The 19330-nt window shown below is 42.1% G+C and overlaps 1 protein-coding gene across 5 annotated transcripts; it reads left to right on the top strand.

Annotated features, from left to right (window-relative positions):
* The first annotated feature begins 594 nt into the window (after nt 1–594).
* LOC112258131 (RNA-binding protein 27-like) lies at nt 595–19039 on the top strand. Of its 5 annotated transcripts, none has more exons than XM_024432271.2 (21): nt 595–857; nt 1575–1693; nt 1848–1975; nt 2085–2167; nt 2427–2623; nt 3406–3708; nt 4578–4808; nt 6659–6820; nt 8448–8603; nt 8851–8992; nt 9238–9421; nt 9645–9872; nt 10035–10166; nt 10312–10440; nt 10555–10629; nt 14170–14331; nt 14482–14586; nt 15496–15714; nt 15928–16011; nt 16129–16248; nt 16492–19039. In XM_024432271.2, the coding sequence occupies exons 1-21, from the start codon at nt 799–801 to the stop codon at nt 16570–16572; spliced, it is 3099 nt and encodes a 1032-aa protein (XP_024288039.1). In that variant the 5' UTR covers nt 595–798; the 3' UTR covers nt 16573–19039. The 5 variants fall into 5 exon arrangements, with proteins under 5 accessions (XP_024288039.1, XP_024288040.1, XP_024288043.1 ...); XM_024432272.2 differs by having other exon boundaries at nt 10038–10166; XM_024432275.2 differs by having other exon boundaries at nt 8448–8594.
* The last annotated feature ends 291 nt before the right edge of the window (nt 19040–19330 follow it).

Below are 19330 nucleotides of genomic sequence, written 5' to 3' on the forward strand. Positions count from 1 at the left end.
GTGGCAACATCCAAACTTTTTTCCAACAGATATTATCAATACATCCATTACAATAAGGCATGACATAAGGTATAGATAGAAACAACATCCTGCTGAAACAAGGTTCGTATCGCTCTGTTGAATGGACCAAAAGAGAAACAAATATTTCCTACTACAAAAGTTGAATGATGGTTACCCCTTGGTTTAGTCGTCACTAGTTACCACATCCACAAATAGTTAAACCCCGCCTATTTATACAACTTGTCTTCTTAAAATCTGATTTTAAACCTAACCTTGAACCTAACCTTGACAAAACTACTAAACGTATGCTTAACCCTAACCTTAAATTAAGACCAAAAAGCTCATTTTAGTTTTCATTAATGTTTACGATTTTCTGTAGACCTTGTGGCTGTGATAACTAGTGACAACCCCTTGGTTTGGCCAGCAGATTGGCTTACGACATGCCCGTTATGTCGCGGTTAGTGCTATCTGGTATCCTTGGGACGTCCATACCCTTAACCCTAACCCTAACCTGAACCTTAATCACTACCCTAAATCTTACCTTAACCCTTATCAAACCCTACCCTTAACATTTTCTATTTCAATGGGGGTAACGTCAGAGTTGGGACGTCCCAATGATCCAAAATAGCAATGAACCTTATGTTGCCATGCCTGTGTTTGAACGTAAAGCAACTCGTCCGACCTGCAAGTGAAGTGATTAGTAAAGGCCTAAGCTTAATATACATTTATAGACGATGAAAGTAGGAATATCACAACACACCTTGAACTTATAGTCAGTATTATTAAGCCGTTTTCACGATGATCATAGAAAATGTGGAAGCTTTGAAGTCGTGGCTCGCAAAACTCCTGGAGCCAATGTGAGTGATGAATTGAAATTACACTTAGCTAGCTAGCTTGCACGAGTTAGCACGCTAACTAGCTACGCCACCGCTAGCTTGCTATGTGGCAGTGCAAATACCAATTGAACGTTTGTGTAAATTATACGGCGTTAAACAGTCTGCATATCTGGTATGTTGGGCAAATTATAGACACTAATCACATGAAGGCATTCTAGATAACGTTATGTGTTTTGGTGTCGCTGCCGCAATACATTAACTAACTAGCCAGCTGGAAAGCTAGCTAACTAGTTAACTTTGTCTGACTACCAGCTAACTAAAGTTGGCTAGTTAAACTCAATCAACATCGTCCCAATCAACGATAATCATTGATATTACTATTGCACAGCAAGTGTGGCTTGTGACGTATGGGTAACTTAGGATATTAAATGAACTAGACTGGCGTAGTTATAAATGTAGTGACTAAGGTAGCTTAGCTACCCCTAGACACTGCTAGTAGTGACGTCTAGCATTTATAGCCAACCAGCTAGCTAGCCAGTTAGAAAGCCTGACATCCCAGTTTATATAAGTGTGTGTTGTCATTGCTAACATATATGTTAGGTAGAACTAGATTAGTGTCTAACCTGCTGCCTCAATTCAAAATCTCAAATTTTCTTGGCTTGGCTATACATGATTATTGACAGATATTGTCTGATACAAACCCTGTTCTGAGCAATATGGGTAATGTTGTTTTTGCAGATGTGATGCTGACCCCTCTGCTTTAGCCAATTATGTTGTGGCTTTGGTAAAGAAGGACAAAACTGAGAAAGAGCTAAAAGCACTTTGTGCAGATCAACTGGATGTCTTCTTACAAAAAGGTAGGACACGCAACTCATTAATGTCAGTGTTGTTTTTCATCACATAAACTAGTAGTTCCATTGTGGAAACATTTAGGTGACTGAATGATAGTCTGAAATAATTCAAGAGAAATGTTTATAAAAGTCTTATGCCTTGATACTTCACCTATTACAGAAACCACTGGATTTGTTGATAAGCTCTTTGAATGTTTGACCACCAAAAACTACTTGGGTAATCCACTTGCTAAGGAAGTTCCCAAAGAGGACACCAAACTCCCTGTACTAAAACAGGAGGCTGTGGAGGTAAGGGCATTTGTTAAACTGGCTTCATGCAGAATCCTTTCCGTTGTATTATGTTGCAGTCTTTGATGGTTGGGATATAGCTCATTATTGTTATTTTCTTAATCTTAAGGTTGAAAATGTAGAAGAGGATAGGGGGGATAACAGGAGGAGAAGAAGTCCACTGAGAAACCGCTCTGACTTCAACGAGTCAAGGTAAGGCTGATATCTATGTTTGTGTTATTTTCCTGGTTCACTCCAGTGAGTTCACCTCTTGACAGTGATGATGCTCTCTGGAGGTCAAGATGTTGGTTTGATTAGGCCCTTATGTCTAATGATCTTTGACACACAATGTAGGTCTTGTTGTTGAAATGCTAGTCACATCAGTAGTACAAATTACCATGAAAAGTTTGGTACTGTATAAAAAGTGCTGCTAAATAACTAACCAACATGCCTTGATCGCCTGACCACACAGGGGCCGTGATGACCGCAGACGAGACGACCGCAAGCGGCGTGACATGGACCGTCACGGTAAAAGCACAGATTCCCACCGCGATAGACATGACCGGCGCGGAGGCAACTCTCGTGGGCGCAGCTACAGCCGCAGCAGGAGCCGCAGCCGAAGTGGGAGCCGAGACATGAGCAGGGACAAGGAGCACAGCAGAGGGAGAGGTGAGACTCACATGGGCGCGGACATGGATAAATCTGCTTCACTTCAAATGTTAACCTAAAAGGTTGAAAACAAATCTTTACTAAGAAGAGGCAAGATTCAAGAAATTAGCCTATTGATTGGACTTGTACTGGGGAGATCCTCTGTGGTGTGGATGTCTCATAATAAAGATTATGATAAATTCTGGGCAGTGGTGGAAAAAGTACTCAATTGTCATACTTGAGTAAAAGTGAAGATATATTAATAAAAAATGACTCCAGTGAAAGTCACCCAGTAAAATACTACTTGAGTAAATCTAAAAGTATCTGGTTTTAAATGTACTGAAGTACAGTGGTGGAAAGAGTACTAAATTGTCATACTTGAGTAAAAGTAAATGTTACACATCAAATTATTTATATTAAGCAAAACAGACGACACAATTTTTTTTTTTTTGTACAGACAGGCACACTACAGTTGGGATTACAACAAGTTATATTGATAGGTGTGTGAATTGGACCATATTGCTGTTCTGCATGAGCGTTCGAAATGTAACGGGTATTTTTGGGTGTCAGGGGAAATGTATGGGAGTAAAAAGTAAATATTTTCTTTAGGTATGTGGTGGAGTTAAAAGTTGTAAAAAAATATATAATTATAGGAGTCAAGTATGGCTACCCCAAAAAAATGACTTAAGTAGTACTTCAACGTTTTTTAAACTAAACCTTGAACCAGTGGTGTAAAGTAATGTTAAGTTCGCATTGTGACTTTTGGGTTAAAGCTTTTCTCTGTGTCTCTGTATGTTCAACAGATTACAGGTCAAAGTTTGAAGTGGAGAGGAAGGAGCCTGAGAGTTTCAACTCCACCTCTGGGTCCCTGGGTACCCAACAACAGCAGCAACACCAGCATCCGCCACCTCTCCTGCCAACCCCCCAGCAGCACCCGTTCCCCTCCTCTGCTGGCCAAGCTGTCCCCAGCTCTGTTACCGTGGTAGCGCCCGCTCACCTGCCTGACAGCACCACGGAGAGCTGGTCTAATTACTACTCCAATCACAGGGAGGGCAAGTTGTTCAACAAGAGCACTTCAGTCAAGCACCGCTGTCGCGACTACGACGGTAAGGGCTCACCTCTGGGTTATTCTGGAGAATGACTTTTCAACTGAAATAGTCTCATTTCAGTCTGATCTTAGGTCTATATTATGAAATTAGATGTTACCTATGTCTCTTAGCCCTACAGTTAATATAGCAACAATACCTGGCTTTTACTTGTGCCTTGATTTAACCAGGTAAGTCATTGAGAACCCATTCTCTTTTACAATAATGACCTGTTGTTTATGTAGCTGAACATCTCTTATCGATTTTAGTGACTGAACGACAAGACTAACTCATCCATATCCAAAATAGTTTCTAATGTACATGCAAAGACTTGTGAAAGGATGTTCAATATTGAAGCAGGTGGCCTTGGATGGCCTTCTAGTCATTGTATATGCTAGGAGCGTTAGCTGTAGAGTGTTAAGTTCATGTGTCTACAGTAGTCGAATTGTACAAATATTTATTTACAGTCAAATATCAGCCAATTGTTTGTTTATGAATTAAATGCGGTAGGTTGGTTGCATTCTAAACCTCAGTAAGTGTGAGCCTGGTTTAAAGCACCACTAATGACCCAGGTTCAACATCCTTCCCCTGAGAGTGCAGATCAGGCTTAGAGCCGCTTCTCCAATGGGACACTGTTTATATTTATCCAACAGTCTCAACAGCGCAGTGATATATTTCTCACTCTGCCCCACCATTGAGGGTTCAGAGAATTGTCTGGATGTTATCAAGAGCTCTAAACCAAACGGTTGCAAAGTAGATGCATCTAATTTATGGCTGATGTAATTTTTTATATGACTGGGGGGAAAGCAATTCTGAGCACAATTATGGTAAGAATGTAATTGATCATTTTTTAAGCAATTTTCATCGATCTTCCTTTCTGTCTTCCGCAGAGAAAGGTTTCTGTGTGCGTGGTGACCTCTGTCCCTTTGACCACGGCAATGATCCTCTGATTGTGGACGACGTCACGCTGCCCGCTATGATCCCGTTTCCCCCACCTGGAATGCCACCGCCGGCCCGGATGGCCATGCCACCCATGACCGAGCCGCCCCCTGCAATCAGGATGCCCATGCCCCCCCACGGCCAGCCGCCCCCACCGGGCATCTTCCCTATGCCTCCTCCTGGTGAGTAATGTTACCATGTCTCTGCTATGATGCCGTCTCCAATTCGACCATCACTCCTGATCCTTGAATGCTTACCAGTCTGTGTTTGACATCGGTTAAGGCCAAGTGTTTTTCCTGGTCAGGTCACATGATTAGGAAAAACCCAGGGCCCTAACTTTAGATCCTAATGTGGTGAGAGTCATTTTAGGATGCATGGATGTTTGTTTACATCAGTGGTCAACAACCGGTCGATCGCGTTCCTAGTCGATCACCAAACATTTCTGTAAAAAAAACAACGATAAAGCTTGGCAATTAAGTTTCTTTCTTTTTTATTCGCTTCACGCTGTTGGCGGTAGGTGCACTTGATTCAGCAGCCCTAGCGCTGGGAAGGCAAAGTGTGACCATTTTGAACCGTTTCATGTGTCTGAAGGTAGAATTCCGCCTACCCGGCAGGCCCAGAGTGCAAATCAAGTGCACCTACAGGCCAACTGCTGGCCAATCCAATAGCTCAGATCACCGTGTCTGCACAGTTTCTTAGACTGTAAAAATAAGTATTGAGCGCACAGCAAAGTTGATACTCTGAGATTTTAAAACTTTTAAAACCATGACTAGATAGAGATTCAACGAATACAGCAAAGCACTGCTGTTTTTATTAGTAACTTCATGTTTAACTTGTTATTCAGCACTGTCAACACTTTGCGCATTTTATGGCTTATAAAAGTGTTGAACATTCTCCCTACTTCGACTTGAGTTTCGCCATCAGCTGGAAGACTGTCCCCTTTTCTCAGCGGAGGGAGGGACGGTGAGTCGGGTGAGAGGCAGCCTCACTGATACGCTCTCCCTCCCCTCAGGTTGACCATCAGATGCAGGCCATCAGTCCAGTAAAATAAAAAATTATTATGCTCAGCAAATTATCTATTGCCAGTGTGATCATATACCGAAAATATCATTTCAAAATGGTTTGAGAAGAACATTGGCAGGGCAATTCAAGCATAGCCAATATGCAGGGATAATGTATTCTGCATATAGCCTAATACAAACCTCATTGCTACGGAATTGTTTTAATAGGTTATTGCGTAGGCTTACATCTTTTTAAGTCACGTTTAAAAAAAAATATAGATATATATTTTAAATCGACCTGCATTTTGACTCAAGGTGATCTAGACTCAGAAAAGGTTGGTAACCACTGGTTTACATCATTGAGTAGGAAGCCGTTAGCATTTGTTTAAGGTAGAGGGCTTCATTCCCGCCGGAAGCTGATTTAGCAGTATGATCATTACACAAGTGCACCTTTTGCTGGGGACAATATAAGGCCGCTTTAAAATGTACAGTTGTCACACAACACAATGCCACAGATGTCTCAAGTTTTAAGGGAGCATGCAATTGGCATGCTGACTGCAGGAATGTCCACCGGAGCTGTTGCAAGAGCATGTAATATTTATTTCTCCACCATAAGCTACCTACAATGTCATTGCTGTGGACTATTTCTGTCTGTAATAGGGCACTTTAGTGGAGAAAAACTTATTCTGATTGGCTGGGCCTGGCTGCCAAATGGGTAAGCCTATGCCCTCTAAGTCCCACCCATGGCTACACCACTGCCCAGCCATGTGAAATCCATAGATTAGGGCCTAATGAATTTAATTAAATTGACTGATTTCTTATATGAACTATAACTCATTAAAATCGTTGAAATTGTTCAGTGCAGATACGCACCTCAGAGAAACAGCTGTCTTTGTTGTTGTCTTACCCTCACTAGTGCTCACCCTATACTGCATGTCTGTGCTTTACCTAGCCTTTTCTGTTCAGGAGTTTAAGTAAATGGCTTTTGTCTAGTATTAACTGGGTTCAGCTTGGATTTGTATCTCCCATAGGGCCCCCATTAATACCAGCAAGTGGGATAGATACTCCCAACAACTCAGGAGCGAGTTCTGCCTCCTCTCTGGGACTGCCTGGAGTGGGACCTCCACCTCCTCTTCCTCCACCACCTCCATCTCCTTCAGTCTCTCTACACCCCCAATATTCTCAGTCAGAATGTAAGCAGCTATGATTATCTCAATTGGCATGGAAAAGTGGTGCTTTTAAGCATAGCTCCCATATTATTTAACTTTTTGTCAGTTTGTTTTCTTTGAAATACAGCATCTTTCAAATCAATGTGAACCAAATGGCATTGTTCAGTTTGACTGTAGTAAGTGAGGAAAGACAGAGAAATTATATTGGTTTAAAATGTTTATGGTTCATTCACGTTTTGCTAATTATTTCCTTTTTGGGTGATGGTGTTAGTTTTGTTTTTGTGTCCTACTGCCTTGCCTGCCATTTATTTAGGGTGCAATAACATATGTTGACCAGAGGGTCACACTGTTTCTGAACTGGAAATCTACTGTTGGTGCTGTAATAAGGTGCACATTAGATAAGCGCAAACTTTATTTGACTAATCCTGCCCACATATGTGAGAAAATGAATTAATTGAAATGCAGTCCATCTCTCTACTCTTAATACAAAACAATAATTCTCTATATATATATATATATATATATATATATATATATAACACAGACACACACACACTACCGTTCAAAGGTATGGGGTCATTTAGAAATGTTTTTGAAAGAAAAGCCCATTTTTTGTACTTTAAAAATAACATCAAATTGTTCGTAAATGACCGTTGTAGCTGGAAACAGCAGATAAAAAAAATATATATATGTTTAAAAAATGGAATATCTACATAGGCGTACAGAGGCCCATTATCAGCAACCATCACTCCTGTGTTCCAATGGCACATTGTGTTAGCTAATCCAAGTTTATCATTTTAAAAGGCTAATTGATCATTAGAAAAACATTTTGCAATGGTTATGTTAGCTTAGCTGAAAACTGTTGTGGTGATTTAAAGAAGCAATAAAACTGGCTTTCTTTAGACTAGTTGAGTATCTGGAGCATCAGCATTTGTGGGTTCGATTACAGGCTCAAAATGGCCAGAAACTCGTCGGTCTATTCTTGTTCTGAGAAATTAAGGCTATTCCATGTGAGAAATTGCCAAGAAACTGAAGATCTCGTACAACGCTGTGTACTACTCCCTTCACAGAACAGCGCGAACTGGCCCTAACCCGAATAGAAAGAGTGGGAGGCCACGGTGCACAACTGAGCAAGAGGACAAGTACATTAGTGTCTAGTTTGAGAAACAGACGCCTCACAAGTTCTCAACTGGCAGTTTCATTAAAGAGTACCCGCAAAACACCAGTCTCAACATCAACAGTGAAGAGGCGACTCTGGGATGCTGGCCTTCTAGGCAAAGAAAAAGCCGTATCTCAGACTGGCCAATAAAAATAAAAGATTAAGATGGGCAAAAGAACACAGACACTTGACAGAGGAACTCTGCGTGTGTGTGTGTGTGTATTTATTTTACTTGCTCTGGGTGTCTCGATGTTTTAGCTTAGTGCATGCATTCTTGACAGTCCCAAGCCATAGCCTATTATATAGAAAAATCAGACTTTATAATATTGAGCTCAATAGTATGGTTATACTTAGGTTTTCCTTGTAAGCATGCATGCATACAGTTAAAGTAGGTGTTATTACAGATATGCCTGTTTGGGAATTGTCACTCTCCACAGTGTAAAATGCTGTTTTAGTTCTTCTAATGATGTGTCCCATCCCTTGTGTTGCCAGATAATTATGACCCAGAGGCCTACAACCCAGAGTCTCCAGGCATCACTGCAGCCAGCCGGCCCCAGTACAGGCAGTTCATCCCCCGCATCCAGACCCAGAGACCCAACCTGATTGGCCTCACTTCTGGAGATGGCCAGGGATCCAGAGGTATCACATGTGGGTCTATCCTGTCCCACTTTAATTAATCGATCCCTTTTATTTAACACAGTCACTTTAGTTATTTAGATTGGGCCTTTCCTCTGCTCCTAACCAATACGAAACATGAGACGAGTTCCATATGTTAATTCATTTGGAGAACAGTATCAAACAACTCGAACAGCTAGAATCACTTTACATATCCTTATTGTCGTCCAGATTCTAGCTGTGTCATTACGACCGACTGCTTTTCTCCTTTTCCCAGCAGCTAACATAGTGATCCAGACAGAGCCGGCAGTGGCCAGTGTTCCCAGCAGTGTGTCCCGCTACAGCAGCACCGAGCAGGAGAGCAGGAAGAGGCCCCTGGGGCCCACAGAGGGCCAGCTGCCCAAAAAACTCTGGATGGACAAGTAGGAACACACACACACACACACACACACACACACACACACACACACAAGGGCCACCCTGAACACGCACAGTACCCACCCTCCACCACTGCAGTGTTGTGAGCGATTCCACTTCAATTACAGTTTTAATTGAGCTCTGTAAGAGCCTGGATTTAGATGGCTCGTTACTCGACCCGAACTCAGTTTCACAGATCACTGTCATTGGCTCCTCTGCCCTGTCACTCACTTCTGTCATTATCTTCCAGGTCAAACTACCAGGCCAACAACCAACTCAACTTCCCCAACAACAAGCCCCAACACGGGGGCTTCCCCAAGAAGAATCACTATGTGAACACTAAGCTGGAAGTTCGCAAAATCCCCCGAGATCTCAACAACATCACCAAATTGAATGAACACTTCAGCAAGTTTGGTACCATCGTGAATATTCAGGTAAGAGTAACATGACTGTAGTTGACTGTTTCATTCGCTTTTTTTTATTTTATCTCGACAGCACTTTACTCACAATTTCTTGATATCATTTGTACCACTAAACACAGGAACTTTTTAGATCATTATTGGGGCGTCTACATACTTTCGATGGTAATCAAGGACACACCTGCTTGCCTATATCACTACTTCCTGTATCTTCTTTGACCTGTCCCGTCTCCAATAGGTGGTGTTTGGTGGTGACCCAGAGGCAGCTCTGATCCAGTACACAGCCAATGAAGAGGCACGGCGGGCCATCTCCAGCATTGAGGCGGTGCTCAACAACCGCTTCATCCGTGTGTACTGGCACAGAGAGGCCAACACCCAGCAGCAGGGACAGAGCATGGGTCAGGGTCAGGGGGACGGACTGAGCCAGAGCTCTGCCATGGGGCAACAGCAACCCAACGTCCACAAGGTGAACAGCGCACTTGTGACTACTGCAAAAAAAAAAATCTTAGCTGGTCAAACCATTAATTCATTCAACCAGCAGTTTTGGTTTTGAACAGAGAAGTTCTATGTTCCAGGTCAGCAGTGATCATCATCTATGCATTACTTTCTATCTTTCTGTATAAACCAGCAGGTGATAAAGCAGCACAGTCCCGGGGCCTATGTGCTGAATAATAAGACGGTGCCCAAACATTGCCACAGTGTTGGGGCTGTGGCCGGGGGCAAACTGGACTCCCTGCACCCCAGCACGGACACTGCAACAGTAAGCAGTCATTTCCTATGCTCTGTGGGTCTGAGTGTGCCCCTATACATGTCTGCAGCACGGTGTTGTATTATGGCAAAGAGAGTGGATTGACACAGGGGGTAAGGTAGTAATCAAAGGGTCTGTTTGTCTCTTTCTATCCTAGGCACTCCTCGCCTCCTCTGGGGTCCTTCAGAAGGGACCCTACATGTCCACAGTCCTCAAGGCAACATCCAAGTCACTTGGTAAAACTGCCAAAGCACTTGAAGAACTGGAGGTCTTGAAAAAGAAGCAGGCAAGTCAGTTTTGCTGTTAGCATTTTGAATAAGCTTCAGTGTATCATCACCTTTCATACAAAAATCTAAATTCCACTCTAATCAATTGTTTGGTTTGTTCTTTGTTCATTCAGGAGACATTGAAGTTGCAACAGGACATGAGGAAAAAAAAACAGGAGATGCTTGAGAAACAGATTGAATGCCAGAAGGTATGGTTGCTTATATTACATATATACTGAACAAAAATATAAACGCAACATGTGAAGTGTTGGTCCCATGTTTCATGAGCTGAAATAAAATATTTCATTAATGTTCCATATGAACAAAAAGCATATTTTTCTCTCAAATTGTGTGCACAAATGTGTTTACATCCCTGTTATTGAGCATTTCTCCTTTACCAAGATAATCCATCCACCTGACAGGTGTGGCATATCAAGAATCTGATTAAACAGCATGCTCATTACACAGGTGCACCTTGTGCTGGGGACAAAAGGTCACTCTAAAATGTGCAGTTTTGTCACACAACACAATGCCACGTGTCTCAAGTTGAGGGAGTGTGCAATTGGCATGCTGACTGCAGGAATGTCCACCAGAGCTGTTGCCAGAGAATTTAATTTAATTTCTCTACCATAAGCCGCCTCCAATGTCATTTTAGAGAGTTTGGCAGTACTTCCAACACGCCTCAAAACCGCAGACCACATGTAACCACGCCAGCCTAGGACCTACACATCTGAATTCACCTGCGGGATCGTCTGAGACCAGCCACCCGGACAGCTGATGAAACGGGGGTTTCCACAACCAAAGAATTTCTGAAGAACTGTCAGAAACCGTCTCAGGGAAGCTCATCTTTGTGCTTCACCGGGGTCTTGACCTGACTGAAGTTCAGCGTTGTAGCCGACTTCAGTGGGCAAATGCTCACCTTCAATGGCCACTGGCAGAAGTGTGCTCTCACACAGATGAATTCCGACTTCAACTGTACCACGCAGATGGCAGACAATGTGTATGGCATCGTGTGGTAGTGCTATTTGTTAATGCCAACGTTGTGAACAGAGTGCCCCATGGTGGGGTTATGGTATGGGCAGGCATAAGCTACAGACAACGAACACAATTGCATTCTATGGATGGCAATTTCAATGCACAGAGACCGTAATCAGATCCTGAGGCCCATTGTGCCATTCATCCTACTCCATCACCTCATGTTTCAGCATGATATTGCACAGCCCCATCGCAAGGACCTGTACACCCTTTCAGCATGTTTGGGATGCTCTGGATCGACATGTACGACAGCGTGTTCCAGTTCCTTCCAATATCCAGCAACTTCGCACAGCCATTGAAGACGAATGGGACAACATTCCACAGGCCACAATCAACATTCTGATTCAACTCTATGCAAAGGAGATGTATCGCGCTGCATGAGGGAAATGGTGGTCGCACCAGATACTGACTGGTTTTCGGGTCCACACCCCTACTTTTTTTCAAGGTATCTCTGACCAGCAGATGCATAGAGTGCATTTTTCCACAATTTGTTACGTTACAGCCGTATTCTAAAATTGATTAGTTTCCCCCCCTCAATCTACACACAATACCCCATAATGACAAAGCAAAAACAGGTTTTTATAATTTATTGCTAATTTATAACATTTTTGGGGAAATATCACTTATCACTTTTAAGTATTCAGACCCTTTTACTCAGTACCTTTGGCAGCAATTACAGCCTTGAGTCTTCTTTGGTATGATGCTACAAGCTTGGCACACCTGTATTTGGGGACTTTCTCTCCTTCTTCTCTGCAGATCCTCTCAAGCTCTGTCAGGTTGGATAGGGAGCGTCACTGCACAGCTATTTTCAAGCCTATCCAGAGATGTTCGATTGGGTTCAAGTCCGGGCTCTGACTGGGCTCCCCTCAAGGACATTCACAGCCACTCCTGCATTGTCCTGCATTGTCTTGGCTGTGTGCTTAGGGTCGTTGTCCTTTTGAAAGGTGAACTATCACCCCGGTCTGAGATCCTGAGCGATCTAGAGCAGGTTTTCATCAAGGATCTCTCTGTACTTTGCTCTGTTCATCTTTCCCTCGACCCTGACTCGTCTCCCAGTCAATACCGCTGAAAAACATCCTCCACAACATGCTGCCACAACCATGCTTCACCGTAGGGATGGTGTCAGGTTTCCTCCATGCTTGACATTCAGGCCAAAGAGGTCGATCTTGGTTTCATCAGACCAGAGAATCGTATTTCTCATGGTCCGAGAGTAATTTAGGTGCCTTTTGGCAAACTCCAAGCGGGCTGTCATGTGCCTTTTACTGAGGAGTGGCTTTAGTCTGGCCACTACCATAAAGGCCTGATCAGTAGAGTGCTGCAGAGATTCCGGAAGGTTCTCCCATCTCCACAGAGGACCTCTGGTGCTCTGTCAGAGTGACCATTGGGTTCTTGGTCACCTCCCTGACCAAGGCCCTTCTCACCCGATTGCTCAGTTTGGCTGAGCGGCCAGCTCTAGGAAGAGTCTTGGTGGTTCCAAACTTCTTCCATTTAAGAATGATGGAGGCCACTGTTCTTGGGGTCCTTCAATGCTGCATAAATGTTTTCCCCAGATCTGTGCCTCAACACAATCCTGTCTCTGACCTTGGTGTTTGCTCTGACATGCACTGTCAACTGTGGAACCTTATATAGACAGGTATTTTTTTTAATATATTTTTTTCACCTTTATTTAACCAGGTAGGCTAGTTGAGAACAAGTTCTCATTTGCAACTGCGACCTGGCCAAGATAAAGCATAGCAGTGTGAACAGACAACACAGAGTTACACATGGAGTAAAAAATTAACAAGTCAATAACACAGTAGAAAAAAAGAGAGTCTATATACATTGTGTGCAAAAGGCATGAGGAGGTAGGCGAATAATTACAATTTTGCAGATTAACACTGGAGTGATAAATGATCAGATGGTCATGTACAGGTAGAGATATTGGTGTGCAAAAGAGAAGAAAAGTAAATAAATATAAACAGTATGGGGATGAGGTAGGTAAAATTGGGTGGGCTATTTACCGATAGACTATGTACAGCTGCAGCGATCGGTTAGCTGCTCAGATGTATGTGCCTTTCCAAATCATGTCCAATCAATTGAATTGACCACAGGTGGACTCCAAGTTGTAGAAGCATGTCAATGATGATCAATGGAAGCCGGATACACCTGAGCTTGATTTTGAGTCTCATAGCAAAGGGTCTGAATATATATCTAAATAAGGTATTTCTGTTTATTTTTAATAAATTTGCTACAATTTCGAATCACCTGTTTTCACTTTGACATTGTGGGGTATTGTGTGTAGATTGATGAGGGGCAAAAAATGATTTAATTCATTTTAGAATAAGGCTGTCACGTAACAAAATGTGGAAAAGGGGAAGGGGTCTGAATACTTTCCAAATGGATTGTATCTGTATTCCCAGTCATGTGAATCTATAGATTAGGGCCTAATTCATTTATTTCAATTGACTGATTCCCTTATAAACGGTTCAGATCTTTGAAATTGTTGCATGTTGCGTTGATATTTCTGTTCAGTGTAGTTAATAATTTAAAGGATACCACCATCACCACCTTCCATTTTACAGTTGCACATAAGCCACATGCAGTGATCATCATCACATTGTCCATTCACTATCAAAACCAAGGACACCAGTAAGACCAAAAGAGCCTGTGTGTTGTCCTGGAAAACCCTGCTTGTCTAGCACTGATTAGTCAATCTCATGTCCTTCCTCCTATAGGCTCTAATAAACAGACTTGAAAAGAACCGGGCCACATTGAAGCCAGAGGAGAGGGCCAACCTTATGAAGACTCTGAAGGATCTGACCGACAAGATCTCCCAGCTCCAGAACGAGATGAACCCAGCCTCCCACTCAACGGCCCAGTCCAAGACCAAGATAGATGTGAGTCTACCTACCATATCATATAGGGCTGTAATTACTTAATTGCGCCATCACCGCCATTTACAGTATTTGCTTATACTATGTAGTTCATGCATTGGGGAAATCCAAATGTAATATCAATGGCTCTGTTTGATTTGTGCTTTCCCTCAGAAACAAAAGGAGCTTCTGGATGCAGAGCTTGATTTCCACAAGAAGATGAGTTCTGGAGAGGACACGACAGACCTGAAGCAGAAACTGGGTCAGCTACAGGTTGAGGTGGGTAGACGGAGTATCCATACTTTCGGAAGTCCTCTCTCTAGAACTAATGACCATGTCTGGAATGTGGCAGTGTTCTGGCATACTGAAAGAGTAGTGGCAGACAAGACAACTCCAACAAATGTGCAACCTTTTAGAAGAAGGGTCTGAAGCGAGCAGCAGGACATCACCTTGGATGTGAACGTATGCCTTGCCACACAGCTTCTCTCGTCTGCTGCTGCTAGTCACATATGTTGCCCAGTGTTTCCTCTGCAGTCATTTAGCTGGGGTGCTGCACCAGGGCAAAATCATTGCCGGCACACCCCAAAAATAAAAATTCTACAATCAATTCCAGAGGAAAAACACGTCCTCGGTGTCAGAGGATCAGGTTCTAAACAACAAACTCGTTGTTGTTTTTCTTCTTCTCATGGCAACACCTCTGCATGGCTTTCCCAGCCTGGTGTGCTTAAATTAACTTCCATGAAATATGCATTGCTTTATCCCTCTTCTGCACATTAAACTGCAGGCACTTACCAAGCCCAGAGGACACCCACTAACGAATCCTAACGAAACACATATCCTACATTGATGCATCTGATTTCATTAAAGTTTGAGCTCGTGTTCCTTGTAAGAAAATAGAGGGATGACATTTAGTAGGAGGGGTGGGGAAGGACGAGTGTTGGCGTTCACCATTTTTACATTTTAGTTATTTAGCAGACTCTCTTATCCTGAGTGGCATTACATTTTCTTCCTAGATACTGACGCTGCATGGCACTGTTTGCTGAGGATATGCCAGGTGGCACAACTGTCTTTCTTGCTTCCACATCTGTCTCTGTGGTATTCTCCTAATAGTGCCAGGTGGCACCTCATTTTGTGTGATGTTGAGGAGTAGCTGTGGATCTGATGACTTTGTTGGCTGTGTTCCCCTAGGCCACGTGGTTGGGCTTGATACCGACCGGGCGGGGAAAGGTGGACGATCCAGTAGGCGTCAGGGGCAGGGGCCGAGGCCGAGGAAGGGGCAGGGGACGGGGACACAGAGGAGGAGGAAGAGGAGGGGGCAATCACATGGTGGTGGACCACAGGCCCCGGGCCATCGCCATCATGGGAGTCACACAGGAAGAGAAGGAGGAGCTGCTGCCTCACTTTGTGGTAAGGAAATACAACCATCACATCTTATCCTATCCAGCTAGTTGCATGTTTCCCCCAAAATGGCTTATTTTAACATTGGAAAGTCAGAGCTAGAACTCATCCTGTGGCACAAAGCATGAATCATTATAGTAGTAAAAACAATGCCTGAGAAGATGTGTAAAGGAGTTTCCACTGGCACTTACGGGCTGTTTGGTATTCTTGTCTTTGTCACAGAAATTTGGTGAGATACAGGAGCTTCATGATCAGGATGCCACCAGCGTTGTCATAACGTTCAAGACCCGGAGTGAAGCAGAGAATGTATGTCCTGCAGATGTGACACACAGTAGCTCGTAACATTTAGATGCCTTTATAACAGACAGTTAACACAAGTTTGAATTGAATTTCACCCTTCATGATAATTTTCACATTTTATAGGCTGCAAACCAAGGAGCAAAGTTCAAAGGTCGCGTTCTACAGATTTCATGGCACAAGCCGAAGACTCCATCCATGTCCACAGAACCTGAAGAGGAGTCGTTGAAGGACGAGGCCAATAAGGTACGTTACTATACATCTCTCCCCATACATTTCCTGTTTTTTTACCATTTAGGCATTTTGGAAAAGCGTGTCATGTTAATAAATCAGAATTAAAGTATATAAATAAGAGTGCAGAATAGCTGTGTCCTAATACAAATTATCGATTGCAAAATGGTTGATTTAGTGAGTTTTGTATTTATTTTGCGGAATTATAGATCGTTTTAATGACATCAAAATGCATGTTCTTTGATTTCATTCCTCCAGGAGGAAGTCAGCCCCTACCTGCTTATGGAGGAAGACGACGACGAGGATGACGAGTACGAGAGTCGTTCATGGAGGCGATGAATGCAATACGAACGTCACACTTTTTAGTGGGAATTACTTTATTTTTTAAAAACAAATTCAAGCCGATTTGACGAAATCACTTGTTTTTTTTTGTTGCAATTTCCAGTATTTTGAGACTGAAGAATGAAACACATGAGAGAAAGCAGTTCCTTTAATGATATGTTTGAAGCTTGAAAAGGCAGACTGTTTTGTCTCTTCAAACATCTGAATAATTATTCAAATCTCACTTTTTCTGAGAAAAAAATCTAAACCATTATAAATAGATGTATGTTTCGATGTGGTTACTAGATAATCGGTAACACACAACATTTGTGACTACTGTGAATAGCTAGTTATTTTTATATATATTTAAGCTATGGTTTCCTTCGCTCCCTTGTTTGGCTAATGTTGTCTATAATTTCGAGGCTCAAAGGTCCTCAGTCCAGGGACGGCCACACCCTCACAGATCTCACCGTCTCGGTCTACAGCAGAGGTCACTAAGTTTACAGTCCCCTGTTGAAATGCCCTTGCAAATTAGATACAACCTCCGTCTTGAATTTCGAGATACAATTGATATTCCCCTGAGTATTTTGTTGTCGACTAAATGTGTGGTGCCACTTTATGTACATATGAACACCAAGACTGTTACGCACTTTTGAGATGGTGTGTAACAACTGTTTTCCCAAGTCATCTTCCCTTAGTTGTCTGAAAGCCAAAGACATTTGGATGAGGAGCTAGTCATTTATTGTCAAATGTGTTGGATTTCTGTAGACAATGTTGTTTGAATGTATACTGAACATTTGATTTGTATCTCTAATTTTGCCTTACGTAATCAGCAGAAGGCTGACTTTTTATGAGATGAGTGATTTTTCTTCTGTAAATGTTGTAAATGTTTGCAATAGGATTTACTTTGATACTTTCCCCACCCAGTTTTAGTCATTTGAATGAATGTGGAAATTGTCAGGAAAAGAGGTCCCACTTACTCTGCTTATTTAACATAGGTTTCTGTTTAAACCAACCCTTGTGGCGTCACTTCACATTACATCAAAGACACATTCATACCAACTCATCTCTGCCAGGATTCATCTTCAAGGGAAAATGTATGGTTTTGACAGAGTTGTAAAATAACCAGTCATTTGTTAGATTGGTAATGTTTCCATGCACAGTTTCGGATCTTAATTTACATTCATCTGCAGTTAATCCATTTTCACATAAGCGAGGCACCTAATGTTAATGAGTGAGGATCCCCCCCATACCGCCCTGCAAGTGGAGAAACGTTGGTGGCTCTGAATGTGTTAACTAACATCAACTCTTGTATAATTGATGAAAAACAAAAGCTATATTTCCATACTGTATTTACATTTATTCAAGGGAGGGAGATCTGAAATTCTTTAGAGATGCCCCTGAAGTATAGATATTGAACCCTATAGCGTGTTATGCTTTCATATTTGGCCAGGACCAACCACCCTGTTGTAATTCAAGACTAAACCATCGGATTCAATATAAGTGCTGAAAACGGTTATGTTGCTGTAGCCCCTATAAGATTTTGACCCTTGTTCATTTTGCAGTCTTCTTGGGAAAGTTAGGAGATTGGAGTAACAGGAAAGTAAGACTCCTCTCTAGACTTTGACTTGTCCTATCATTGTGAGGCTTGGCGATAACTTTATCAGCATGACAATTTTATATCAGGTCACAACATGTTTCTTTTTGGAGATCAATAAAAAGCCCATTGGAATGTGAGAAAGGGACGCCAGTCAGACTCCAGAACAGGGCTCTCCAACCCTGTTCGTGAAGAGTGACCCTCCTGTAGGATTTCACTCCAATCCCAGCTGTAACACCTGATTCCGCTTATCAACCAGCTGATTATTAGATTTGGGTTTGATTTAAGGTAGGAGTGAGAACCTACAGGACGCTAGCTCTCCAGGAAAAGGGTTGGAGAACCCTGCTCTAGAAGGACAATGCAGAGAATAAGAAATTGTAGTTTTTCACTGCACAGTACCCTTCTTGTTTGCTATGTGCTTTTCCTGTTTGGATTGCATATTTCACAGCAACATTATGAACAGCCCTTTGCTTGATAACTTCAGTAGGAGAAATCTAATGGCAGAACTATTACTTCAGTGAGATTTCAGAAATTGCTTTGAGGATTTTCTCCCAATGTTTGTACTACCTTGTGGATGCTACTATGACATGGTAGTGTAAAATGTAAAACACTTATTGGAAGAATATTTTTGGGGATTTGTTATTGTTTATATTTTCAGGAAGTGTATGTATTTTTGATTTATTCGGTTTGTAAAATGGATTTCTAACTCACTAGCATGTTTGCTTTTACCAATAAACATGGAGGAATGGTGTTAGGAACAAAATACATTTAAATAAACAACTTGAATTAGACAAGTGTAAAAAAAAAATTAAAAAAAACTATACCGTTAAAATTTCAACATTGCGAAGATGCGAGAGAAACCATTCCCAAAAAATATTACCTTTAAAACCTGTGTTGTGTCCTTTCTTTAGTATAGATCTGAATGATATATAGTTGGGAGTTTACATACACTTAGGTTGGAGTCATTAAAACTCGTTTTTCAACCACTCCACAAATTTCTTGTTAACAAATTATAGTTTTGGCAAGTCGGTTAGGACATCTACTTTGTGTATGACACAAGTCATTTTTCCAACAATTGATAACAGACAGATTATTTCACTTACAATTCACTGTATCACAATTCCTGTGGGTCAGAAGTTTACAAACACTAAGTTGACTGTGCCTTGATACAGATTGGAA

This window comes from Oncorhynchus tshawytscha, linkage group LG09 (genome assembly GCF_018296145.1).
Source record: "Oncorhynchus tshawytscha isolate Ot180627B linkage group LG09, Otsh_v2.0, whole genome shotgun sequence".
Classification (NCBI taxonomy): Eukaryota; Metazoa; Chordata; class Actinopteri; order Salmoniformes; family Salmonidae; genus Oncorhynchus; species Oncorhynchus tshawytscha.